The following is a 27,976-nucleotide window of genomic DNA, read 5'->3' on the forward strand; positions in this document are numbered from 1 at the left end:
CTGGTAGGTTACCTGGCTGGTTGGTTACCTGGCTGGTAGGTTACCTGGCTGGTTGGCCTACTGACTGATTGATTACCTGGCTGTTGGTTTGCTTAATTGATGGTTACTTGGCTGGTTGGTTTACTGACTGGTTGGTTGGTTACCTAGCTGTTGATTTGCTGAATTGTTGGTTACTTGGCTGGTTGGTATGCTGACTGGTTGGTTGGTTACCTGGCTGGTTGGCTTACTGACTGATTGATAACCTGGCTGTTGGTTTGCTGAATTCTTGGTTACCTGGCTGGTTGGTTATCTGGCTGTTGGTTTGCTGAGTTGTTGGTTACCTGGCTGGTTGGTTATCTGGCTGTTGGTTTGCTGAATTCTTGGTTACCTGGCTGGTTGGTTATCTGGCTGTTGGTTTGCTGAGTTGTTGGTTACCTGGCTGGTTGGTTATCTGGCTGTTGGTTTGCTGAATTCTTGGTTACCTGGCTGGTTGGTTATCTGGCTGTTGGTTTGCTGAGTTGTTGGTTACCTGGCTGGTTGGTTACCTGGCTGGCTTGCAAAATAGCTGGCTAAACTAAATGGCAAGTTAACAGGCTGGTTAGCTAATGGAGTAGCTGGTTAGAGTGCTGGTTTGGCAGAACATTTGAATAGCTAACTGACTAGTTGGCAAAAGGACTGGTTGGTTGCTGGCCAAGTTACTGGCTGTCAGAGCATCTAAACAGGTAGCAAACTGACTAGTTGGTTAAATGACCAGTCGGTTAATTTGTTGGCAGATTAACTAAATTTCTGGCTAACCGAGTAGCTGGTTAACTAAAAGGATGGCTAACATTCTGGATGAATAATTGGCAAGATAAGGGACAGTTTAACTGACTGGTCAGTTGACTCACAGATCCAATGCCGTCCATGAGCGTGAGCAGTGACGCTACCACTCGTTTCTCCACCTCGTTCTGCGCTCCCTCTCTCTTTGGACAAAGTGCATCAAGCTCGTCTATAAAGATGATCGCTGGCTGCCTGATGAACACCACACACACACACACACACACACACACACACACACACACACACACACACACACACACAAGATCTCAGTATAACCAATCTGCTCTCGTCATGTGAAATAAATATTTTTGGACAGATTTTTTAACCTTTTCGCAGCCTCGGCAAATATCTGACGCAGCCGTGCCTCAGTTTCTCCATAAAACCTAAACAAATATAAAACACGAAGCATGTAAAAAGGAACACAAATTATAATGCCTGCAGGTTTAACTAGCTGAAACGTACTTGCTCACTATTTCAGGGCCGTTGATTACACTTATGTGTGCGCCAACCTCGCTGGCGATCGCCCGTCCAATCATAGTCTTCCCTGTGCCTGGCGGGCCATACAACAGCACGCCTCTAGGGGGCGGGATTCCTAAGAACAATTCAAAATAAAAAAGTACAGATCATCATACACACACACACACACACACACACACACACACACACACACACACACACACACAAAAGAATAATCTCAAAAAAACCCCAGAAATAAAAAATAAAAGTGAATAAAGTTTACTTTTTTTGAATAGATTGAAAAAAATGTCATTGTACGAAATGTACAAATTATAAAAAATTTTTTAAAGAAAATATAAATTGGCATAATTGCTAAACAAGTGTAAAAATAAATAAATAAACTGATTGTTTAATAGAAACTCTTTTTACCAACTAAATATTAAAAACAGATTAAATTCTTTAAATTACATACACACACCCACACGATAAAACCCACCGTACTTCTTGAAGATATCTGGGTGTTTCAGAGGCAGCTCGATCATCTCCCTGATCACCTGCAGCTGAGCCTCCAGCCCTCCGATCATACTATACGTGACCTTTGACCTCTCCTGTCCCTCGTCTTTACTGTCCTGAGTGTAAGAGTGCGTGAAGCTGATTCTGGTGGAGCTACAGACGGAGTAGAAGGTGTCATTCCCATTTCGGCCAGCAGATGGCAGATGGGGTTTTCTGTCTGTACAAGCTTGTGCTTCTGGCCCTTCGTGTGTAGACTGATCGGGCGTTTCTGGGTGAGGGGGAAGAGGAAGCGCGCCGTCAGACAGTAAGTGGGTGCCGGGGGTGGAGGACGTGGCACTCGGGGTGAAGGGAGTGGTGGGAGTGAGAGGTGCGGTGGTGGAAAATCGTTTTGGCGTGCTGCAGGATGGGTCGAGGGTCAGCTGGCCCAGCTGCAGAGAGAGATCCAGAGGTGCGGCAGTGTCCGATTCGATAACGAGGCACGGTGGGGCAGAGAGAGAGGGTGATGGAGAAGAGAGGGAGACTCCGTCAACGCCTTTGAGAGACGTCACGCCGATCTGGCACTTACGGCCGAAATAGGAGACGAAGAAGGAACTGCCAGAAAGCAGAATCCTATAGTCTGAAAGAGGGACAGACAGACAGATGTAAAAGATAAGAGAGAGACAGAAAAGGGACAAGCAAGAGAGAGACAGAAAGAATTATGAAGAGTCAGCGACTGCCTACCTAGTGACTGCCGAAGGAAGCTTTGAAACTCTTCAGTCTCCAGAACCTCGTCCTCCTTCCTGCAAAAAAACACGTCGACACAGCTTTAACACATACAAAAAGCGTCCACAAGATGGTGCTGTTTCCCCCCCAAAAACGTCAGTTTCTTGCAATTTACACTGATGCCATTGTATAACGGTGATTCAAAGTAACTGATGGTAACATTTAGGCTTTTTTATGTGTGTGTGTGTGTGTGTGTGTGTGTGTGTGTGTGTGTGTGTGTGTGTGTGTGTGTGTGTGTGTGTGTGTGTGAGAAAGTACATACACACCTCAACATAAGCTCAAGCTCTTCCGCATGAAGAACAGCTCCAGTGATGGGCTCCACAGTGATCGCGTCTCCAGCCTTCACTCCCAAAATGCACTGCGTGTCAGGCGTCAGACCTACTTTCCTCCCAGGAAACTGGGCTGTAGGCCACGCTATACACACCTACTCTCAGACACACACACACACACACACACAGGCACACACAGGCACACACACAAGATTGAGATGACAGTAACAGCAACAAGAGGAAGGAATGAACATCTGCATATCACCCTATTAAAAAAGCGCGCGCACACACACACACACACACACACACACACACACACACACACACACACACACACACACACACACACACACACACACACACACACACACCTCCTGGCATCCTGTAGAGCTGGTGATGAGGACGGGCCGTCCAATACAAGCAGACACCCCCTTCATGGTGTTCAGGCTCATTTGAGCCAGAATTGATCGGGAACGTTTTGGAACCTTTTCCTCTGCTGTACACACACACACACACACACACACACACACACACACACAATTTGTGTAGTTAGTGTACTGAGCTCCATAATTTGGCACAAGCAGCGAAAGCTGTGTATCGACAAGAATCTGGCCGATACAATACCCATCACGATACAGGGGTTGCGATATTATACAATGCGATACTGTATGCAAAGATATACACTCTATTCCCAAAAGTATTGGGTCACCTGACCTTTCCTGCTACATGTGGTTCTTTCTGAACTGTTACCACAAAGCTGAAGGCACTCGATTGTATAAAACGTCATTAGATGTGCTATAATACAATTTTGCATTCACTTGAACTTGGAAACCCGAAACCTGTTCCAGCATGGCGATGCCCCGTGCACAAAATGAGCTCCTTGAAGATCTGGTGTACATGCTTTGGAGTGGAAGATCTTGAGTGTCCTGCTATAGAGCTCTGATCTCATCCCTACCGAACACCTTTGGGATGAATGTGAACGCTGACTGCACGCCAGGTCTCCTCACCTACATCAGTACCTGCCTTTCATAACACCCTTGTGGCTGAACACAATCCATAAGCACACTCCAAAATCTAGTGGAACATCTTCCCAGAAGAGTGGAGGGAATTATAAGAGCAAATTATAAAATATAAGGCTAAGAAATCCAGTTAGCTCTAACTTTAGGTTTGTGTAATGCTAATTAATGTTTTATTTATGAACATTAAATAGAAATAAGATCAGGGTGTATTTATTTTAGGAGCAATATCCAAATCTTTGAATATGACGTTACTGAAGGCATCGAGCGTTCTAGTTTCTCGACTTCCGATCATTAGGTCTGAGTGGACTTTGGTGCTTGGACCCCTAATTTATACAGTAGGGCTGGGCGATAAATCGATTTTATCGATTAACTCGAATGTGTAGTTTACATCGATCTGTTTTAATAAAAATCGGGTTTCTCTTTAATATCCGCCGACGCTCCCCTCTGGGCTTCCATAGTTTCGAACAAACTCAGAATCTCTGTCTGTCTATTATATTCTTATTTCAAATTTCAACTTATTTTACTGTGGAGTTTTGGAGAAAGGCAAAATCACTCCAAACCTCAGGTGCATTTTCAATCAAGTTCCACATTTAATCCCAGAAGGGTTTATAAACTCTATTTAATAAAGTTAAAACTTTTTTTTGAACATTTTCATTGTCATATGCAGATTGATTTTAAGTAGGGGGGAAAAAATCGATTTAAATCACAAATCGGATTTTTTGTGGAATTTTTTTTTAGGCCATATCGCCCAGCCCTAATATACAGTATCAGTCAAATGTTTAGACGCACCTCTTTATTTTTCTTTTCTTTGGTTTTCAACATTGCACATTAATACTGAAGACATTGAACAAATATGGAATTATGGAATCACCAAAACAACCCAGAACCAGAAACTGTTTTATATTATCGATTCTTCAAAGTAGCCGCCTTTGGCTTTGATGACCGCTTCGCACACTCGTGCTATTCTTCCAGTCAGCCTGGTGAGGTAGTCACCTGGAATAGAGGTGTTGAGTACATGTTGGCTGCTTTTCCTTCACGCTCAAGTCCAACTCATCCCAAACCATTCTCATTTGGATTTAGATCGGGTGACCGTAGAGGCCAGGTCATCTGATTCAGCATTCTGTCGCTCTCCTTCTTGAACTGGTTTAAATAACCTAGAGATGTGTTTGGGGTCATTGTTGTGTTGGGAAAAAACAAAACAATGGTCCCACCAAGTACAAGCCACATGGGATGGCATGTTGCTGCAAAATGCTGTGGTAGCCATGTTTTTTTTAGTTGTGCCCTTAATTTCAAATTTCTACCAGCAAAGCAGCCCCACACCATCACACCTCCTCCTCCATGCTTCACATTGAGAACCACACATTCCGAGAAGCATTTATTTAACTTGTCGGCTGGCAATTCTAATAAAATTATCCTCTGCAGCAGAGGTAGCTCTTGGTCATCCATTCCTCTTACAGTCCTCATGAGATCCTGTTTCATCCTTTCACAGTTGTGCAGATTGCATTTCGGGATACAGTTTTTGAGATTTTTCAGATTGACTGAACATTTTTTTAGGTAGTGATGGACATCTCTATTTGTTTCTTCTCATAATATGGATTAGTACAGTAGTTGGAGTAGCACTAATAGGGCTATAAACTCTGGGCTCACCCTTTCCTCTGCACAAGACAACTTGTAGTCTAAAGCACATTAATAAGGCAATGAATGGCACAAATAAACCCTAATGTACACCTGTGAACTGAAAACCAGTCCTGGTGACTACCTCATGAATCTGATGATAGAATGCCATGAGTGTGTCAAGCTGTCATCTAATAGAAATGGAGCTATATTTGGATAATCGAAGATATAAAAACATATCCTTGGATGTTTAACACTGTTGGGTTTACTACATAATTCCATAAGTGGTCTTTTATAGTTTGGAAGACTTCAGTATTAATGTGCAATGTTGAAAATGATTTAAAAATAAAGAGAAAACACTGGTAGAGAAAGTGTGTCCAAACTTTTGACTGGTAATGTATGTGATCATGGGAAGTGTGCGTTGATTCTCCCTTTTACTTTGCATAAACAAACACACAGGTGTTAGATAAGCAATACAAACATCCATCAACGTAATTTGATTGTTGCCTACTGTATGAATGCATGATCCCCCACCTTTACCTTTTTCTATAAAATCTGTCACACACAGCCCAAGACATCCCGAAGTGTCCAAATCCATCCCGGATCCATCTCTGCTGTCTCCTTCTTCCTGCGATTTCCTTCCTTTACCTTTACTTTTCTTTGCTGACATCTTTGACTATCCCTCGCGCTCCTCTGCTTAAAAGCGTGCAAGCCGCACCACGCATGCGCGTTGCTAAAATAAAACAACCTCTCGCCACGCTATTCTTCAACTTCCGGGTTTAGAGTTCGGCACGTGCTCGTGGAAGTAACCTTCGATTTTTTTTTTTTTACCGTAAATCCCAGAAATAGTGGTCATGCTGAAAATCAAACTATAGAAATACCAATACGACTTTTTAGACTTTTCGACTTTATATTTTAAATATATACTTTTTTTTTAAGTTTTGAAGATATAATCACAATAAAACATATTAACCATAGATATGCATCGTTATTATATTAATATAAAGCTTGAAATGAATAAATGACAAAAAAAAATTGGGTTCAATCAAATCTGGAACAAATTACAGTTTATTGGGTAAAAAAAAAACAAATTAAAAAGATAAAAAATGAGATAAGTATAGAGATAAATCCAAGCTGGACTTTTTAATATTCTGATAATAAAAAACCACATTGGAATTAAACATTGTGTATTTAATATAAATAGAAGGCGCATTATACTCGAAACTTTACGCCTTTACTTGCACGTCGACAGTCGACTTGTTTATTTGTGTATATTTATTTACTGTTTGTGTTTTGGATGCAGGTGTGTTTCTTAATGGCTCCTTTTAGCCGCGGGTTTCTTCCTTTTTTTAGGAAATTCCTCACCCGACATCCGTGTCGCAGTGCTTGGGGGATTCTAAGCCGTTTCTCCGGTTACGCGACGCACCAGCACCAGAACCAACAGCGGGGTCCCGGAGCCCCTCTGGCCGCCTCAGTGGACGCGCACGGCGGCGTGACGGTGCGCCACTTGCCCGCTGACGTCACCCAGGCCGCGTTCAGTGAGCTGCTGCGTGGTGAATAAACCATAATAATAATAATAATAATAATAATAATAATATATCTCAGACCTATAGTGTGAAATACCATCTAACAGTGTTGATAAACATTCACAGGGTTTAAATGAAGATAAAAACGGTACAAATTGACTATAAAATTTGTGCCTGTTTTTGTCAAAGTGATGCAAATGATCATATTTTCCAAATAATTTCGAAGGTGCAGGGTTGCAGTATAATACTCTTTCCTTTAGGAATCACAGATCTTCTGAAGAAACCCAGACCAACAAAAAATGTGTATACTTTAGGTAAAAGTCTGGAAAGGATTAGTTAGTACTTCTGGGTTTCCGCCTGAATCGATCCACTTCTTAATACAATCATTATGATGTCACATCTGTAGTAACCATCAATATTATAGAAAGACGCAGTATAACAGACGAGAGTTTTATAAAGTGGGAATGAATGGCATGTTCCAAAGCAAGAAAATCGAATAAACACAATTCGACAGGTCTCGTTTCACTGGAGCCGCAACTGCACCGCCCGCATACATCATCTCCAGGGGAAGCTTCGATATTACCCTCATAAAATGACCCAGAGTTTTCTGTGCATTTTGTCTGTGCGTTACAGATTTCTTGGGGATATGAAAACTAGGCAAGTTTTGCGGTTTGGTGCAAAATCTACAGGAAAGAAAACGCAAAAGTATAACTAGTCAATGACAAAAAAGTTTTTACCGTTTTGGTCGACCCTCCCTCACGATGTCCTTCTTAAAAACATACGTATATAATATATGTAATCTAATATATAAGTGTAACTGCGACCAAATCTATTCAATCCACACAAATGTATTCGAGCTTGTGCAGTTTGCTACGGATGCGGGTTGTGAGGGCCGACCAACGCGCTCTCAAAGGACTTGAAAATGTAGACGTAGTACATTGTACGCCTGCTAGATGGCGCCAGATTGAAATCTGATTGGTTGAAGCAACAGCTTTAAGCAGCATTGCACTGTATGCTACTGATTCTGCTGAAATATGATTAAATAGAAACTTCAACCTAAACACACAGGAAGCAGCGCAAACGGTTTTCTGTGTAACATGACCACCTTACTTGTGGAGAAAAGAAATGTATGGCTGGTTTATACAAAAATTACGTACAAATGAACGAGTTGTGCAACCCTATGGATGTTTATGGTTCAATACATCTAAACTTTATGTTACAACATGGTTATTAAGTAACTTAGGGGTGTATTGTTGACGGGATTTATCCGACACCCACAAGTTTACCAGAATGACTCCTGGAAAAAATTCGGTCAACGATGCAAAGAGCGTAAAGTAATTCAACTTGTTCGCACGCATGCTTATATCTTAGTAAAATGCCGATTCCGCTCGTTTCCGGGGGTCGGCGATATCACACGACGTCGCTATAATACCCAGAAATCAACTTTCCCTGCTGTGCTGAGCATTTTGGTACGCCATACACCCATTTCGCTGTGGTTTTCCTCAGGCGGACGATCAGACTTTTCCCGAGACCATTTGAAATGAAGAATTCATAAGTTCTGTGGTTCAAAATCTTATATTAGGTTTGCGTATTTTGTGTGTCTATTAGAGTCTGTGTGCGTGTGGCGCTCTGAGGGCCATGTGGCTGTCTGGCTGCGTGTTCCAATTTGGCAAAGTCGTTTAGCGGAAACCGCAGCACAGCAGGGATTTGCCTTCCACCACGCGGTCCAGGACGAGGCCGTGCTCAGTCTGTGGATGGGGGACGGAGAGAGCCGTCTGCCCAACTACGCGACCCACCAGGTCGGAGTTGCAGGTTAGTGCACAGATAAACAACATTGTGGTGGCATTCCACTTGACAAATCGTCCTCAGCTCCTCCAAGGATATGAGAGGCCGTCTGATGGATTTGCAGCTCCGAAATCTTTCATAAATGTCCATAGGGATTTAAGACAACAGCTTGGCCTGGTCAAACAAGGCCTTCTTTATTTCCTCTTGTTACGTGTTTCAGGTCATAATGGGATTTTTTTTACTTCAGGCCTTTGCTCAAGGGTCCAGGAGTGGCAGCTTTGCTCGGATTTGAACGAATTACTTTTCATCTGGAAGTGCATCTTTTCAACAAGGCAATGGACAAGAAGACAAAAGGTCAATGTTTAAGAGCTACCAATTCTTTTTATCTTGTTGTCCATTGTCTTATTTAAAATGCCCAGATTTAGTTTTTTGGGCAGTAAGATGAATATATATATATTTGGCTTCAAGAAGAAATAGACCCATATCATGAAGCTCCCACCACCATGCTTCACTGTAGGTATACTGTTCTAAGGATCGCACGCACCACCACTTCGTTTTATCTTTTCACCTGAAGAGTTTGGTACGGACCAATAGGATTGCTGATACGACTGCCACTTTCCGGTCCTCCTGCTGCTCTTGCCAGTTTCTTTCTTACTTCTTTTTTTATTCTGAAACCGTTTTTTTTCTATCAATTTTCTTCATCTTGCTTCACCTCAAAGGTGAAAAATATTGCATTTTTGTGTTCACATAAAAAAAAGTCATGTGCAGGAAGTTCTCTACTTACAGTGGGCATACTTGAGGACAACCTCATCGTAAGTCAAAAATATTGTGAGTCGAAGATAATGCTATGACTGACGTCTTTCCGTCTTTTTGATATTTTTACAATTTTGTTGTATCGCTCACGTCATCGTAAGTCGAACCATCGTAACTCTGTAACCATCTGTATAGGATTTCACACACAATGCTATGATTTGAACAGCAGAGGGTGCCAGAGGCGAGAGAGCGAGTGAGAGAAAGAGAGATTGAGAGCATGCGTATGCATAGTAGAGGCATGTTGGAACATGTTTCTTAGCGAAGAGGTGGATAAAAACTTTATCACTCTACAGCACACACACACACACATTTTATACTATCCTTTTGAGGACATTTTTACCTAATGAACGAACTGAATTAATGAACACCATCCCTTTCAGCACCTTCACTACCAAATTACCAGCTTCATATATATATATATATTTTTTACATTAAAAGCCAATTACTTCCTAGTTTTCATCCATTAGATGTAGAATTGATTAATCAATTCAATAATTTTTTCCAAATCTACTGCAGTCACAGAGAGGAACTTGATTTCTCACATATACGCTAATACAAAGTGGGTCCACCATGTCTCTTTTGTTGTTGTTTTTTTAAAGGTGCTGTTGTGAACCAGTCCAATGGAAAAGTCCTTGTTGTTCAAGACAAGAACAGGGTACAGAACATTCATGCTTTCTTTAATTTTTTTCTTGGTCGCACACGCTTACACACAAGGTTCATTTATGTGCCACATTCTTTTTTTTTTTTGGTCGCAAAAGTCATTGACGTCATCGAGATCTCCGATACCTTAGCTTAATTTAGGCTGGTCAACAAGCAGTGTGTAAACATGAACCATTTGGCAAAGATATCTAGGAAATGGAGGAGACACACACACACACACACACACACACAGCAAAGTTGACTGCAACACCTTGTTTCGCTTTCCCAGCACGCTCACTGACTTCTTTATACCCACTGGAATATAGACTTTACTGCTAATCGTTCCCATTCCTCACTTTTTCAGCACCACGAAGTCCCTCCACTATAGTCTTAGCATAACATTCCCCCCCTTTTGCTTATTTACACCCCCAAAGCTAAGTCTTTTCTAAAACTGGACACAGGGCAGTGTGACACACTTATACCGAAGTGCCAGCTCCGTGGAAGATCTCCAGTGGCGTGCTATAGACCACGTAATCCCATCCCCTTTAATCAGCTCCTGATTTTACTACCGATCTTGTGGCTGAATGAACATAAAATCACCACAAACACATTTAATCTAGTGGAACGTCTTCCCAGAAGGTTATTATAACAGCAAATGGGGACTAAATGTAGAATGGCGTCTTCAAAAATCAACTCTTCCATATAGCGAACATCCAAAAGAGTAACTATGTCTAGTAAAAATTGGATTACATCGAGGGTTTTCCCAGACTGCCTCCACACATATCTGTGTATTGCCACCTTTATCTGGTTCACTTGCCCACCTTTGGGTATTTACTGTTTGTAACCTGGCTCTGATCCATCAGCGGTACCGAATGACGGAATCTGCCATCAGCCTTGCATGATTCAGCAGAGTCAAAATATTTTCGAATTGTTAGGTGCTTTTGGTGCACGCGTGGGTGTCGGATGATTCACAATTTAAGTGAAAAACGAAACCGTGATGGAAAAGTGTGGTGTTATTTGTAACTTTATAATCAACCCCATTTTGAGATACAAAGAGCATATATGAAGATTGTATAAGGAAAAGGTTAGTCTTTAGGTTTTGTGATGAAGGACACGATCATAAAATTTGTCTATTTTTGTCTTTTTATGATTTTAGTTCATTTATATTATATTTGTACATACGGATATCTATGAGAAAACACGTATGAATGTCCGCAGTAAACAAAAATGTAATAAACATCTCAGCATAGGTTTTTATAATATTGATTCGTCATATTACCTTTGGCTTCCATGACCGCTCTGCACACTCTTGGTATTCTCACAGTCAGCCTTATGAGGTAGTCAACTCGAATATTTTTCCAACAATCCTGACAAAGTTCCCAGAGGTGTTGAGTACATGTTGGCTGCTTTTCCTTCACTCTCCAGTATAAAACCAAACCGCCTCAACTGGGTTCAGATTGGGTGATTGTGGAGGCCAGGTCATCTGACCCAGCACTCTATCGCACCCCATGTTGAACAAATAGCTATTCCATAACCCACATGTTTGTTTGGAGTCATTGTCCTTTTGGAAAACAAATGATGGTCCCACAAAGTACAAAACAGATAGGACGGCATGTCGCTGCAAAATGCCGGTAAAATGTGCCCTAAATTTTGACTAAATCACCAACAGTGTTACCAGCAAAGCAGCCCCACACCATCACACCTCCTCCTCCATGCTTTACAATGAGAACCACACATTCAGGAACCGTCCTTTTGCCCTCTGTTCGTCTAACAAAGACACAGCATTTCGGACCAGAAATCTCAAACTTGGACTCATCAGACCAGAGGACAGTTTTCCACTGATCGAATGTCTAGTCCTTGTGTTTCTTGGCACAAACGTGTTCTATTCTGCTTGTTGTTCTTCAGAAGTAACGGTTTCTTTGCCATAATTCGACCATGATTGCCTGACTCACGCAGTCTCCTGCACAACGGATGTTGAAATAAGTCTGCCACTTGAACTCTGTGGAGCATTTCTGTAAATCAGCTGTTTCTAATGCTGGTAATTCTAATAAACGTATCCTCTGCAGCAAAGGTAGCTCATGGTCTTCCCTTCCTGCAATAGTCTTCCTAAGAGCCATCATAGCGTTTCATTGTTTTACAACATTAAAAGTTCCTGAGATTTCTTTTTGATTGATTACCCTTCATTTATTAATGCAATGATGGACTTTTCTCGTTTCTTGCCATAATATGGATTTGTACAGTTGTTGTAGTAGCACTTATAGGGCTATTGTCTGCACAAGACAATTGATTGTCTAAAGCACATCGAGATGGCAAGAAATGTCAAAAATTAACTATTATATTATCCAGTTTGTTGCATAAAACCAAAAAAGGAGCATGGATGTGTGTTTTATACACATGTGCTACAATGCTTATTTAGCTAAAAAGTAAGCTAGTCTTTCATCATTTATTAAACTTTACCCTGTTAAACATTGACCATAGAGAATCGAGTTTGTGAAGAAGTAAAGCATTAAAGATCACACACACACACACACACACACACACACACACACACACACACACACACACACACACAATTACTTATCTGGGGTAAATATCTTGCCAAGTATAGAGGGATGGAAAAATCTGGAAAACATTACCCAGTGACAGGAACTACAGAGAGAATACTTAATAATAGTGTGTGTGTGTGTGTGTGTGTGTGTGTGTGTGTGTGTGTGTGTGTGTGTGTGTGTGTGTGTGGTTTTTTTACCCTGTTAACAAACTATAGATTAGCATGTCGTTTTATAACCTAATACATTATGTGGACAAAATTATTGTAACACCTGAACTTTTTCAGCCATATGTGTCCATATATGTATAGAAATACTAGGAGAGAATGTAGAATTTTGAACATGAGTATATATATTTATTAGGTTAATTGAGTTAACAGAATTTAATTACACAATGATATATATATTATATTCAAACACAATTAAAAGCCTTAAAATAGAAAACAACAGATATTGATTTTCCCCACAAAAATACTTTTTATTGTTCCATATGAGAGGAAAAAAAAAAACGAAACATACACAGAAGTGAAGTACAAATTTACATAGCTTTAATAAAAAATAAAATTAAAAATTAAAAAACAAGCATTTAATTGTGAATGTAAAGGACTAATCAAGTGAGAACTAAATTATAGTTTACAACTAGCAGCATTTTGTTCTGGTTTGGTGTTAAATATGACTCAACAAACATGTTTACAAGTTTACACTTCAGTAGAACAAGTTTTAAACTAAAACAAATATAAATATATTTCTATGTTAAATGCATAGAAAGAAAAGCATATGCATATAAGTAAAAAAAAAAAAAAAAAAAGATTTTAAAATGTAAAATGAATGAAAAATCTATGCTAGCAAGAAAATAAATGATACAATTTTATAATTTTATTAAACATAATATTGTTTATTTGTGTATTTCAGGCTAAGAATATGTGGAAGTTTCCTGGTGGATTGTCAAATCCGAGTGAAAATATCGGTAAGTAGCACAACAACATTATAAAATTTTAATCCGTTTCAACAATATATTGTGCGATCTGTCTCTAGTCTGTAATTTATGCAGATAGCAACATTTTTTGAACATTTACATCAATACTGCATTCCCGAACCTTTTAACCCCCATTAAATATTATCTAAGTCCATGTTTACAGTTTTCATTTAAAAAAGTGTTTATGCATGAAAAATCTTTATAACCGTTTACACATTAAAAGGATTCCATGCTATTTGTTTTGGAGTTCAAGGAAAAGATAACCCAAGTTCAATCCAGATGTTTAGAGTTTTGATGCAGCTTTGACCTCATTAGAGCCAAATTATACAAACAATCCGTTATGCCGACGCTAAACCATTTCCTGCTTCTCTCTTAAAGGATAAACCTATAGCAGAACACACATTCAGTACGTTGACTTCAATGGAAATGTGGGGTCTTATTTGAAATGATAACGAAATGGTCGATTGGAATATATTTTTGATTCTTCAGAAATGGTATTTTCATATTTTTCATATTGTACCCTATATGGAAAAAAGTTTGTGGACACCTGACCATAAGTTTGGTATATGCTTTCTGAACGTTCCGTTCTACATTTAGTCCTTATTTGCTGCTATAATTAATCTTCACTTTTCTGGGAAAATGTTCTACTAGAGTTAATAGAGCTCATTCATATACAAGGGTGTTAGTAAAGTCAGGTAGTGATGTAGGTGAGAAGACCTGGGGTGCAGTTACCCCAAAAGTGTGCAACAGGCTTCAATAGCTCTATTGAAGGCCACTCGAGATCTTCCACCAATCTAACCATGTAAATCATATCTTCATGAAACTGGTTTTGTGCACAGGGGCATTGCCATGCTGGAGCAGGTTTTTCTTTTTTAAGAAGAAAAAACAATCGCTGGTATCATGTAGCAAACTATCATGGCCAGTTGGTGAGCCAAGTAAATGAGATAGATTGACAGAAATTTGTGAATTATTTTTACGCATTCGAAAAAATTACTTACGTAAACTTCTAATAGCAACTATTTTATACCAATAAACAAAGTGAAGTCTCGATTAACATTAGTAAATCATTATTTGATACCTGTTTATTGATTGACTGACTTTTGGCCCGAAATAGGCGACACCGCAGTACGCGAAGTTTTCGAGGAAACCGGCGTCCGATCTGAATTCCGATCTCTCCTGAGCATCCGTCAGCAGCACCACCACCCCGGGGCATTTGGGAACTCGGACATGTATCTGATCTGCCGTCTGTCTCCTGTGACGTACGAGATCAACTTCTGCAGGCACGAGTGTTTACGTTGCGAGTGGATGGATTTGGCGGAATTGGCAAAAGTTAGCGACGCCGCACCCATAACGAGCCGCATCACCAAATTGCTTCTGTACGGACTGGAAAACGGATTCGAAAGCGTCGATTTGAGCATTGAAGAGCTGCCTGCCTTGTACACTGGATTAGTCTATCAGATTTACCACAGGAAGATTCCTGAGCAGTACACATAAATCTCTCATTGCGTCGAAGATACAATAAGGTGCCTGTTTTCCTTGAGGCCTTTTTTAAACGATAGAAGAATTAAACTTGATAGCCATTTAAATTTAAAAAGATTGGAATAGGGTCATTTTATTTGAACTTGACTAAATAATAATAAATACTTTTCCTTTTTTTTCAGCTACGGGCATAAAACATTTTATGATGTTTGCTCATTTATTTCTTCCTCAAGCAAGTATTAGTTTTTTTTTAGATTAATTTTATATAAGTATTTCTTATGAGGAATTAATGGACAAAATGTACATTATATAGAAAGTTTGTGGACAATTAACCAGAAGATTACTATAGTTTGTTGTACATTTAGTCCCTGTTTGCTCTGCTAATATCCTCCACTCTTCTGAGAAGATGTTCCACTAGATTTTGTAGAGATTTGTGCTTATTCAGCAACAGTATTAGTAAAGTCAGGTACTGATGTTGGTGAAGTAAGAAGGCCTGGGATGCAGTCAGCGTTCCAATTTATCCAAAAGGTATTCAATAGCGTTAAGGTCCAAGCAGGAGATCTTCCACTTTAACCCATGCAAACCATATAGTGTATGAACAAACCGGTAGATACATTACATCTGTTCTGATTGGTCAGAATGTGTTGATTTCATTTCTGACAGCAACTTTAACAGGAATTCCAGCTGTACATTAAATCCCACCACAAATTGCCTTGTTACATTACGAATGCAAACAGACTTATATGGCAAGAACTCAACATACAAAAATGTAAACCTATTAATAAAAAAATATGTTTACACAAATTCTAAGTTCGCCATCATTCAAAGTACTTTTTACTAATGGACACTACTAAGTTTTGCTGTGTTCAATGATAAACATTAAATACTATAATAACTATAAACAGTACAATAAAAATATTTGTCATTGTTGAAATATAAATTATGCTTAAATGTTATATATTATACATTATATTAATAATATTACAATATTGAATAAAAAAAAAAATAAAAAAAAAACACTTCACGCTGTTGCTTGTCTTCTTATTACAGCATGGGTCATTTTTTTCCATCAATTTTCCCGTAGTAATAAATACAATAACACACAGATTAATTCAGTTTAAATATATATATATACATTATATAGTTTCAACTTGTATTAACATGATTACATTATGAAGTTCAAAATGTTGATTTAACCTTCTCTGTTTTTCTATTACTATTATGTCTGAAATGTGGAAACAAAAAAAACAAAAAAATTGAATCTTATTGATAACTGGATTTCAATATATTCCTGGAAAATGCCTTTCAAAATGATTCACAAGCAGGAAGAAATCATTGATTACCTGAACTGTTTGGACTACATTAAATACAGTATTTAATGTCAATTGTGAATGTACAGTCATGTCAAAGAATGTTTGTGTATATATATTGCAATTCTGAAGAGTTTTACTACATACATAGCCAATGTTTAGTGTCATTATTCTCATATTAAATGTAATGTACAACACAACTGATCTATACACACTAAAAGCTAGAATTTATATATATAAGCAGCATTTTTAAAATCACATTATTTAGTCAGGACATTCGTTAAAAAGGTAGAGGAGCTGCAGTCATAAACAAAGAGGCTTTCACAAATAAAAATAAAAAAGGTAATATTTGTCAATTAAAATGATTCTTTCAGAAATGTGTTACCTTTTTGAGGTTGGTTTTTTTTTTGGATTATTACATATGTATTCGAATGTCTGGTACTTGATGTAGATCACAACTAAGCATATTTTTACAAGCATTTTTGGTAAACACTTAATCTTGCAATTGAAGGTTGAAGTTAATGTTGTTAAAGTATTAAAAAACTGTTTAAAAACTCAGTTGGACACGGTCAAATTGTTTCAACACAACTTTCAAGCCGTGTCTAAATATGTTTACCTTTCCAACAGTAGGTGAATCATCCAATGTTAAAAATCTGTTCAGTTTTGCTAAAAGTTCACCAGAGAACCTTTTGGATTAGCATGACGACTGTGCGTTTCATTCAAGATTCTGTTTCAATGAGCAGAAAAACAGAGAGATCACAGAGCTCCAAGATAAGATTACAGACGGAGCACTTCCTGTTGACCCTCTTTTAGTGACACTGATTGGCTGCAGATGGTGGAACATCACCCTGTTTTGGTTCAATGTTTAGCAAAGACTTTTGGCTACTTGACTTTGTAAGATGAAATTTTAGTTTCAGTAGTTAGAATTTCAGAATAAAGGATTATATTTCTGAAACATTTTCATTTTACACAATTACAAACCATTCAATTACAAAACTCACCACTAGGGTTTAATCGCAACAATGATTTTGTCAGTTCAGCACTTTTCCCCTTTTCTAGGTAAAATGTAAAATTTTAATGAACATAAAAGTTTACAATGTTTTTAAAATTATATTTTAAATGTTCACAATGTGAAACTGGTGATTAGAAGTTGTTGAATTTGCACAATATCCAATCTAACATCCTAATCCTAACCTGGAATTCAAAAGAAATTTCATTGGCGGTCTTTTCTTGGGAAGAAATGTCCACTCTGGAGCCATTTGCACAAATAAATATCATATCATTTTCTTTAACTCTCTTGTTGATTTTGAAAAGCATGTAGTGATTCATGGAGTTCTCAGAGTCAAACCATAATGTTGGATGAAGCCACTGATGGATTATACACTGATTTTACATACATGTTGTTCAAGAGCTCAACAAACCCAAAAAACACCCAAAAAAAAAAAAATGACAGCAATAAACTATTAATGAGGCATCTTTTAAATATTTTACATTTTAAGCAATGAATGCAACGTACCTCTAAAAATAATTCATTAGTGATAAGCAGGTAAAAGCACTGTGATAAGTTAATAAGCTCAACATTTCTTTGACCAAAAAAATTAAAAATAAAGATGAACATTTGTTTTCACATAAACAAATAAAAACTCACACAGATGCTGTTTAGCTCTTGGCTGACATTGGGAGGAAGAGGATAGCTTTTTGTCCAGGTCCTGTGTTCGCTCCGCTCTTGTACTGTCCCGTCCTCTTTAGCGCGACGTACCAGTTAGGATATTTCCGTGATCTGTATGTGTTATAGTTATTTGCCTCTAGGCGTTCGAAGAAATAACATTCGTCTGTTGCTCGTTTCTGAGTTGAAAAGAGAAAGAAAAATTGATATATTATGATTTCGAAATCACTTTTTAAGCCATATGTGAGTTTTTTACCACAAAGTTAGAGACACACAATTGTATAGGATATGGAAGTGGTCAAATACAGTGTGATTAAAGTGGTGAAGGTCTTTCTCTGGTCATCATGGTCTCCTGACACCCTATAAAAACCTGTGGGGTGAACTGAAGAGGAGAGTCCCCAGAATGAACTTAAATTATGATGGACCTGGAGAGATTTTGTATAGAGGAATGGTCCTAAGCCCCTTAGCTATTCATTCCCCAACCTCATTTGGCATTAGAGGAAAAGACTCAGAGTTGTAATATATTCAGCCTGTCTTTGCTCATATATGGCAAAGGGTGCCAACATTAGTGAAGGGCACTCTAAACATGAAGATTTTAAAAAAGAAAGAAAAGAAGATAAAAAGAATGTAATTGTTGTTTCGGTTTTATCAGAACACACAGTGGGTTCAAAGGAATTTCCTACCAGCTGCTTTTCTCAGGCTAACATGAAGTGTTTGCCCTTGTTTGTGTGTAAAGGTACATCTGTTACATTGTAAAACACATCAGTCATGATGACTAAATTCGTGTGTGTGTGCAGCAGTCATGTATTTGTACCTGCTCTGGACAGCTGTGTAGCTCCATGCACATAAACACAAAGAGGGCTCAACATTGAGAGCTAGCTAGATAAACTTGTATGTCTTAAAACGGTTTGATATGGAAAAAATCTATAAAATCGGTTGAATTCAGGTTTATATTGAAAATGTCATATGAAGTCATGTTAATGAATAAAAAAATAAAAAAAACAGTGAATCACTAAAAAAATCAGCTTTTATGGCTAAACTTACTAATGCTAATTGTTATAATAGTCTCTAGAGTTTATTAGTTGACTTCATACTACACCTGATTTACAGGAATTTTCCACCAGTTTCTTAGAGAATACTAATTGGAGAAATGAAAAAATATATTTGATATCTTCAGAAATGATTTGTTTCTCTGGCAGTGCGCATGATACTGAAATGTACACTTTATTTTTCTATTATTATTATTAAACAGTCTGCTTTACTTTTATCAGCATTTAATGTTCTTAAACATTCATGAAACCAATTTCTCACTCACATCAGAGCAGCTTTTAACTATTAAGTCCAGGTGGCTGTGAACAAGCTTTCTTTTGACGCAAAACAGAAAACAATGATTGTCTGGTTAGCATGAGACCATCTTCCATTGTTTTTTTTTTCCATCACTTTGAGTTTTAGAAGGCACTAATAATGGAGCCTCCTTCCAAATATACCTCAAAACAAAAGTTTAGTCATTGAAAACATCACTGTCTCAACCATTACACACATTTTTCAATCTGTTTTTGTGACGTATCAGCCATACTCCATACAACAGAAAAGTGAATCATAAACCTGAATCAAAATTTCGTTAAAACTAATGGTATTTTGAGGCCGTTACGTTGAGATAAGTCCTGATATTATTTCCCTAAACTCTTGTTTGTTCACATCTAGATTAGGTTCAAATCAGAGCTTTCAAAAACATTTACAATCCTTCAACAAACAACACACAGAGGACATTTGTAGTTTTACTCCTTCAGGACATTATCCAGTCAGCACAGGGATTTTTTTTTTTAATAATTAGACATTTTTGTAGTATATTTGGGAAGGAGTCTTTATTATCATTACCTTCTAAGACAAAGTAATGTTTCCACCATTCCAAACAACAATAGAAGATGGTCTCATGCTAACCAGGCAACCGTTGTCAAGGGTTCAGCTCATGTTCTTTTCAAACTAATTCCTAGGATCTTTTTATACTTTCTGTTTGTCAGTCTACAGTTTTCAAAAACAAACGTCCACTTTGGGAACGCCTTGCTGACAAAAAGGGGTCAAGTAGTCACTCTATACAACCGTGATTAGCAGAAAATCATGAATAAGGGTTTTCTATTCCGTGGGTAAAATGAATCCTGTGGAAGCCTTATAATGGCAAAGTGGCCAGGTTGCGTCAATGTGCCATTGTGTGTGTGTGTGTGTGTGGTGAAACGTCATGTTCACAGCAGGCCCTATTTAATATTACAAATAAATAACTACCACACACGAGAACGTTCTGGAGAACGATGTGGTTTCTGGTGAACGGAAGGTAAACCAAAATGGGGAAACTTAACTACCAGACAGCTGGTAAATTTCCCTCATATTTCCTTGGGTGTGAACAATACTGCAGCTCCTAACTTATGTGTGCAATTAGTGGGTGTGCTAAAGAGCCAAAGTGGGCTTTGTTTGGTGAGTATTTAGTCGGAGTATGCTATTTGTTTTGAACTAGGACTGGGCAATGTGTCAAAAATCGAGTAAAATTACATTTTTTATTTGTTTCTAGCTTCTACACTACGAGTCTCTAAACACACAAGTAGCCACTTTCATGGCCCAGTAGTGGGTTGTGACACAGTGGTCATCGAAGTTACAATTACTGAGGTAAAAGTGAAAAACACTTTGTAAAAAGTGGGGATTCTCTTCTCCAAACATAGTAAACAGCCAAGCATGCACAAGAATAAGGTTTCCCCTTAGGGTGTCTATCATAGAGAGTCCCTGGATAGAGAGTGTGCAATTACATCTCACCGTGTAAGTCCATGCTAGCCAGAGTTGCATCACACCACCCTGCTATTGACTATTTCCTCTCAACAGCACACACTCCAAGTGTTTTCTAATTGCTTTTACAGGATCGCAGAAAATAGGAAATTGTTCATGGCTATGCGCAATTCGAATCGTTGTTTGTGGACTCACCGTTCCGAAAAGCCTCCCCTCAGAGCTCATGGCAAGGAAGCGATTAGTCGAGATCCCCTTAATGACGACCTCTCCTACTGCGGTCGCCTGGAGCTGAAGCCGGACTGAAGGAAACAAGAAAAAAAGAAGAATGAAGTTAGTTGAGAAAAACAAACGAAAACAAATTGCATTGCTCTAGTTTTTCTTCAAAAGTACCTGCTCAGCATTTCATCAAATTTACAATATTATAATATCGTTGTCAAGGAACATGTTTACTTCTAGCTGCTCAATTCCTCCAGCAAATAAACAAGTAAGTAAGCAGCTAGCAAGGTAAACAACTAGCTCGCTAACAAATTTTAGAGATCACACATACAGTATATAAACAAAGGTTTGTAGACGGAGCATAAGATTGGTATGATTTTTTTGGACTTCCCATTCCACATTTATTCCCCCATTTGCTGGTATTATAACCTCCACTCTTCTGGGAAGATGTTCCACCAGACTTTATGTAGATTTATGCTCATTCGATCATATTAGAAAAGTCAGGTACTGATGTGGGTGAGGTGAGGTGAGGAGCCCTGGTGTAACCGGCGTTCCAAAATCAGTGCTCAATCGCAGGAGAGCTTTCATTCCGTCCCAGGTAAAGCATAGCTTCATGGATCTGGCTTTGTGCACAGGGGCATTGAAATGCTGGAACAGGTTCGGGTCTCCTAGTTCAAGAGAAGGGAAGCACATATGGCATATCAGGTGTCCCAATACTTTTGTCGGGAAGTTTTAAATCCATATAGTGTATCTTGCATGACCGAGGATGCTGCCTACTTTTACAGTTTTATTGATACAATACATGATCTACCGTTCATTGATGCTGAATTCTCAAATTTGATTGGACAGTAATTCTGGTTTTAAAGAAAAGCGTCTTTTAGAAGGAGTCTCCTGTTTCAATTTGTAGAAGGGGTCTTCAGTTTCATTGCTTGGTTCTGAAAGTCAGAGGTAAAGCTGTAACTTTAAAGGAAAGGGCAGCACTGTAAAGGGATGTACTGCCATTTATCAGTAACAAACTGATAAGAATAAAAAGGAAATGTTTATAGCTGTTATAACAAGTGATTACCGGAATTAGGCTTGTTTTGCTGGATGTCCCCTAGCATTAAATGTAAGCGTAAATGGATAAAGTATAATGAATCATACTTTGAGCAAAAAAATATTGTCATTTTACTGTGGTATGAAAGGATAAAATGAAACCGATTTAAGAAAAAAAATACTCCAGAGTGACGCCAGATTGGAATTCAGTGTCCTGTGTCCTTTTTTTTTTAATTGAACAATGTTTTCGTCAGCTGTAGACATTTGGAAAGGGAAAGAAATGACTCGTCTAACGGTGAGGCGGATTTTGTAAATTCCATAACACTGAGTTAACAGCAACTGTGGGTGTGTGTGTGTGTGCTGGACTCCAATCCAATCTACTACCGCAAACACACGATGATCTTTATTCTGTCCCAGCTTCACTTAAAGTTTGTTTCTAAACTCATGAATATTCTCTTTCGCTGCAAGAACTCCAGCAACGCTTAAAACCCTCAAATGTCAGTCATGCTCATGTTAAAGACTGTGCCACATATACATTTTAACGTATGTGCATAATGAAACTTTAATGGGCTGGGCAATTTTGTGATAAAAATGTCACAATGTCTGGGTGTCTTTTCTTGAATATTGTAGTATTGTCATTTTTCTTTAGGGAAAAAAGGTAGTCACATTGAAGGCAGCTGATTGGAGCGTACAGTTTTGTTCAGATTTTTTTTTACATATAAAATGTTCACATTTAATTATTGAGGAATTTCTTTCCTTTATTTTCAATAATTTTAGAATCCAGACAGACAGACAGACAGACAGACAGACAGACAGACAGACAAAACAGACCTAGACAAGTAGACAGACAGACAAATACTTATAATAATCTTGCTATAAAAAGTACTTTTGTGATAGATAGATAGATAGATAGATAGATAGATAGATAGATAGATAGATAGATAGATAGATAGATAGATAGATAGATAGATAGATAGATAGATAGATAGATAGATAGATAGATAGATATAATTAGATCTAAATAATTTTTTGTATGAATTTCACTTTTAATAATAAAATATAATATTATGTTTTGATACCTTCACAAAATCAGTAGTTCTACTTCTAACTTACACAATGAGAGTGGAGACTCTTTCCATTCCTGTCAGTAATGGGTTTATCATCAGGCATATTATTTAGAGCATCTGATATTGTATATGTAGTTGTATTTTTTCCTCCCTCATTTTGTTTTTGTTTTTGTACTCTCTATCTAAGTAGGCTGTTTCCTGCACTTTTTTGCACACCTCCAGACTCTCTCCTTTCCTGTTTTCTATTTCTGTTAGTCTGTCTGTCTGTCTGTCTTCCTTTCCATACACTCTCTCTATGTTTATCCCTTTGTTCCGTCCCTTTTTATATCTTTACATTTCCTTCTCTCCTTTCCCTCCATTACCTTCTCTCCCACTCTCTCGTCTCTCACGTCTATATTTATCTATCGATCTGCTGTGTTTTCTGTTCTTTTTTCTATTTCTATCTCCCTCGCGGCGAACGCAAAGCACCTGCTATGAGTCATGTGATGGAGTGCGGCTGATGTTTTAACGGCATTTAATCACGAGAAACTTCATGACCACATCTTTGTAAACACTGACACACACAAACACTGCTCCTTCTGAATGTTGCACCCACTCTCTGTCGTTCATTAGTCATCAGTAAGAAATGAACAGATGAAGGGAGCGAATGAATCATATTTAAAGAACTAACCTGGAATGAATGAACGAATGAATGTAGGATTATAATCCGATCAAAGCATGCTAACTTCACAGCCAAATACTCAGCACTTTCACGACATACATATGACTGGAATACATTCTGACATTGAATCCAATTATATGCCCAAATACACGATGTGGTCAAAAGTTTGTGGACACCCGAGATGTTCCTGTAGGTTTTGTGGAGATTTGTGCAGATTTCAGTCACAATAGCAATGTTAGGTACTGATGTAGGTGAGGTGAGGAGATCTGGGGTGCAGTGAGCATTCCTATTTATCCCAATAGGATTTATAGCAGGAGATCTTCCACTCCAAGCCGTATAAAGCATATCTTCATGCAGGGGACATTGTCATGCTGGACCAGGTTTGGGTCTCCTAGTTTTAATGAGGGGGAAAATTTCATTCTTCTGCATCCAAAGATGTTCTATACAATTGCCTCTGAGTTTGTGAATTAAAGGAAGGAAGCATATATTATCCATAATCCAAACTATATTCAAAAATGACTTTTTATCCATTTCTAGTCGCACTGAATCTTGCAGTACTGTGATCACGTATATTAAAGCCGGTATAAACACCTGTTTCTCCTCAGCCTTTCTTGGTATTGACAATTCGTAACATGAATGTGGTTTATCGTGAAGACTTTCCCAAAGCGGGAAAACACCTACTGGTGTCTCGTTCCAAAGCTTTTTCGGAAGTTACATAAGAGCATGTTGTCATTTTTTTTCCATCATAAAGGTCCCTCTGTTATTGTACAAAGGACAACAAGCAAACGTGTTATTAATACAATCCTGTGATTTGCCCTACAGCAAAACTATTGTCAGGGCTGCTGATATAGAATATGTATCAACCCAGACGGACCAATCAGAAACAAGAATTGGTCTAAAAAAAAAAGATATTTTTCTTGTGTCTAAATGACAAAATCCCACATTGAGAAGTCAGACGGAAAGTTGGGCCTGATTTGTTTCCCTGTCGTGCTACAGAATAAAGATGCTTTGTATTGCCCCTCTCTCTCTCTCTCTCTCTCTCTCTCTCTCTCTCTCAATCTACCCCCTTTCTCCCTTTCTACCCCCCCACCGTTTCTCTCTCTGTTACTCTGCTCCATAACTCACCTAGAGAGTGTAAACACTTACCTCAAAAGCTAACATTCTTGTTGTCTCCTGCCTTCTTTTATTCAGTCCCTTGTTCTTTTTTGTTTCTCTTTCATTCTCTCGTACCATACTTTCCTTCTCTCCTTCTTTTCCCCCTTTTCATATTCAGTGTTCATTCGCTCTGTTTTTTGTTGTTCACACTCGTGCTTTTTTCAGTATCACTCGATCTGTCTATCTCTTTTCCTTCCCCCCTCATTCTGCCTTACAGTTCTTTCCATCCTTCTGTTTGATTTTTCCCCCCTCCATCTCCTCAGAGTGAACGAGTGTAAACACTGACATGAGGCCTAAGAGCAATCTCTCGTTTCGTACCTTTACAGTATTTTTTTAAAAGGAGTCTTACTGTTGGGGTCGTTTTTCTCACGTATGCCGTCCACTCGTCCGTCCGGGTTGATGCGCAAGAAGTACCCTCCGTTTTTGCAGTACAGACGCTTGGGCTCTTTGAAGTGGCCCGGGGGAAAGCTGTCGGCCGAAGCCGGGGGAAGAGTGGAGATCTCTCCACTCGCCATCTCTCCCTCTCTTTTTCTCCCTCTCTCGTTTCCACTCTCACTTCTTTTCTTCCTTCTTTTCTGCTCTGTCCGGCCCTCTTAGCAACGCTGGAACCCCCCTCTGTGGCCTCTCAGCTACACCGCCCCCCTCAATCCTGCGCTCCTCTCCTCCTCCAGTCGTTCTCACTCACTCCTACTTTTCATCCAGGAGTTGCTGAAGGATTCCTGTTAACTCTCAGGTCACTGTTTAAACTTACAACTGAGAAAGATAGAGTGAGAGAGAGAGGGGAGGGGGATGGAAGGACTAAAGACAGGACAGAGAGAATAGATCAAGAGAAAATGATGTCAAGAATAAGAGAGAAAAGCTAAATAATGTAAAAACAAAAGAAAAGGAGGAAGAGAGCGAGAACAAGAGAATGAGTGAGAAGCCGAAACAGCGTTTGATGAAGAAGACAGAGAGATGAAGAAATATAAGAGCAAAGAAAAAACAAAAAATGTAATATGAAGAGAGAAAAGAGTTGAAATCGAAAAAAAAGCACACGATAGAGAGACCGATTGAGATAATCAGAGGAAGAAGTAGACAAGGATGAAATTTCAGCACAGACTAGTAAGAACTGTGTTAAAAATGAGTGTGAAGATGATGATGATGATGATGATGGGGTAGTCTGAGCCTGCCCTCAGGCGCGTGCCAGTGCGTGCATCCTGTTGTCCTTTGGAGATAAAGTGTTTACACCAAAGAGGCTGGAGAACATGTGCGCACACTCTTGTTCTCCCGCTCGGCCCCCATCAGCCTCAGGCAACACACGCTCACTCCTTCTCTCTCTCTCCCTCCCTCCTTTCTTCCTTCCGCTCTCTACAAATATCATGTCCAGGTTTTTAGCCATGGGGTAGCATAGGACGGTAACCAACTTCCTGAGAGGTGACACCACATCATTAACTTAACATGAATAGAATTAGAATAAAGGAACATTCCCAGAACTTTGGATGAATTGCCATGTCATGATGTTACTGTAACCAGCTGCTGAAATGCTATTACAGTAGGTATGTATGTACATGGTGGAGCGGAACTGCATGATTACAGGCGGTAAAAACCGCTAAAGCATGAGTGAGACATCAGCGTCTTAGAGGTGTAGTGAGTTCAGTAGCGTGATGGTTGTTGGGGGAAAAATGGCTCTGAACCTGCTGTTTCTGGTGCAAATGGATCTCATCCAGCATGGAGGACTATTGAACAGTTTGTGAGGAATCGATGATGATGATGTGTACTCTGCAGACATCTTCTGTCATGATGCTTCCACGAACCCTATATAAACACCAATGCAGGTCAGAATCATCTTGAGAGCACTCAAACTGACCTTCCAAAAATGACATAATGGTGCCATTATTTTTAATAGAGCTCTTTGCAGGGTTTGCCACAACAGTGGGTGAGCTCTGTGGGTACCTCCTTGGTTACCTGGGCAATTTATCCACCTAGAAAGATCCAAAGAAATCCTAAAAGTCTTAAGGTACCCCTATTTCCAGTCAGGTCCCAAGATAACCAACCAAGATTTAACATTTCAGCAAAAACACTATATGAATAAGTATTTGGATACCTGACTTTTCCAACCATGTAAGTTTCTTTCCCACACTTTTACCACAAAATTGTATTGGATTAGGAGCATAAAATGCCCCTGTGCACAAAACCAGTTCCATGAAGATATGCTTTATATGGGTTGGAGTGGAAGATCTCCTGCTAGAGAGCTCCAACCCTATCGAACAACTCTGGGATGCATTGGAACATTGACTGCACCCCTCCTCACCTCACCTACATCAGTACCAGACTTTACTAACACTCTTGTAGCTGAATGAGCACAAATCTCCACAAAATCTAGTGGAAAATCTTCTCAGAAGAGTGGAGGACATTATAATGGCAAACAAGAACTAAATGTGGAATTGGATGTTCAAAAAAAGGAGACCAGTCTAATAGTCAAATGTCCAAAGTACATTTATAATCTAAATGCCCCCCTGTGTTTAGGAGTCAATGGGACAACCTTTTACCATGTCAAAAAAGTAATACATTTATAGTATAAAATATTACAAGGCTCCTATATACATCTGCCATTAAGATCTTCTTTACTATAAAAATTCAAAAACTGTCAGACTGCCATGAATTCTGGCTTTATCCCTCAGGATTATTTTTCCAACAAACTCGAGTTGACCCCGTAGTTGTAATGAAATTGACGGGGGGGAAAGCAGAAAAGAAAGTGAATTGATGACAGCAAGTTAAAAAAGTATTGGAAAGCAGATCTGGTTTTAACGGACCATTTCCAAAGACCAAACGGATCCGTTCATGGGAGATTCTTCATTTTTGAAGATTTTGCAAACCGCAGCCGATTGCCTCTTTTTCCTGGACATGAGTATTCCCGTCC

General features: G+C 38.9%; 3 protein-coding genes across 5 annotated transcripts in view; 1 reads left to right on the forward strand and 2 right to left on the reverse strand.

The window, feature by feature from the left end:
- Window positions 1-6,205, reverse strand: part of afg2a (AFG2 AAA ATPase homolog A) — a 79,319-nt gene extending 73,114 nt beyond the window's left edge. The window contains exons 1-8 of one of the 2 annotated variants that reach the window (XM_083566028.1): window positions 5,972-6,205; window positions 3,170-3,294; window positions 2,796-2,953; window positions 2,488-2,546; window positions 1,751-2,383; window positions 1,261-1,390; window positions 1,125-1,181; window positions 867-990 (exon numbers count right to left, since the gene is read on the reverse strand). In XM_083566028.1, the coding sequence (XP_083422154.1) occupies window positions 867-990; window positions 1,125-1,181; window positions 1,261-1,390; window positions 1,751-2,383; window positions 2,488-2,546; window positions 2,796-2,953; window positions 3,170-3,294; window positions 5,972-6,101 (1,416 nt within the window). In that variant the 5' untranslated portion in view covers window positions 6,102-6,205. The remainder of the gene's footprint in view (window positions 1-866; window positions 991-1,124; window positions 1,182-1,260; window positions 1,391-1,750; window positions 2,384-2,487; window positions 2,547-2,795; window positions 2,954-3,169; window positions 3,295-5,971) is intronic. The other variant, XM_083566027.1, reaches the window with a different exon arrangement.
- Window positions 6,206-6,638: 433 nt separating this feature from the next.
- nudt6 (nudix (nucleoside diphosphate linked moiety X)-type motif 6) lies at window positions 6,639-16,177 on the forward strand. The gene is made up of 5 exons (XM_083566071.1): window positions 6,639-6,984; window positions 8,566-8,769; window positions 10,155-10,210; window positions 13,653-13,707; window positions 14,831-16,177. Exons 1-5 carry the CDS (start codon window positions 6,729-6,731, stop codon window positions 15,208-15,210), a joined length of 951 nt encoding a protein of 316 aa, XP_083422197.1. The 5' UTR covers window positions 6,639-6,728; the 3' UTR covers window positions 15,211-16,177.
- On the reverse strand, window positions 15,390-26,309 carry fgf2 (fibroblast growth factor 2). Of its 2 annotated transcripts, XR_014537505.1 has the most exons (4): window positions 25,427-26,289; window positions 21,139-21,242; window positions 17,671-18,350; window positions 15,390-17,555 (listed from the first exon to the last, which is right to left on the reverse strand). XR_014537505.1 is itself a non-coding variant. In XM_083566079.1 (3 exons), exons 1-3 carry the CDS (start codon window positions 25,590-25,592, stop codon window positions 18,165-18,167), a joined length of 456 nt encoding a protein of 151 aa, XP_083422205.1. In that variant the 5' UTR covers window positions 25,593-26,309; the 3' UTR covers window positions 15,390-18,164. The 2 variants fall into 2 exon arrangements, 1 of the variants encoding a protein (XP_083422205.1); XM_083566079.1 differs by having other exon boundaries at window positions 15,390-18,350; window positions 25,427-26,309.
- Window positions 26,310-27,976: the final 1,667 nt, after the last annotated feature.

This window comes from Silurus aristotelis (assembly GCF_946808225.1).
Source record: "Silurus aristotelis genome assembly, chromosome: 17".
Classification (NCBI taxonomy): Eukaryota; Metazoa; Chordata; class Actinopteri; order Siluriformes; family Siluridae; genus Silurus; species Silurus aristotelis.

What these genes read in the sequence shown, in the direction of transcription:
- nudt6 (XM_083566071.1), top strand. Translation starts at nt 6,729, where the DNA reads ATGCAGGTGTGTTTCTTAATGGCTCCTTTTAGCCGCGGGTTTCTTCCT. An exon ending in GTTCAGTGAGCTGCTGCGTG is followed by an intron (nt 6,985 to 8,565) that starts GTGAATAAACCA and finishes TGTGTCTATTAG; the next exon opens with AGTCTGTGTGCGTGTGGCGC. An exon ending in TTGTTCAAGACAAGAACAGG is followed by an intron (nt 10,211 to 13,652) that starts GTACAGAACATT and finishes TGTGTATTTCAG; the next exon opens with GCTAAGAATATGTGGAAGTT.
- fgf2 (XM_083566079.1), bottom strand. Translation starts at nt 25,592, where the DNA reads ATGGCGAGTGGAGAGATCTCCACTCTTCCCCCGGCTTCGGCCGACAGC. An exon ending in TGAGAAAAACGACCCCAACA is followed by an intron (nt 21,243 to 25,426) that starts GTAAGACTCCTT and finishes TGTTTCCTTCAG; the next exon opens with TCCGGCTTCAGCTCCAGGCG. An exon ending in AGGGGAGGCTTTTCGGAACG is followed by an intron (nt 18,351 to 21,138) that starts GTGAGTCCACAA and finishes TTTTCAACTCAG; the next exon opens with AAACGAGCAACAGACGAATG.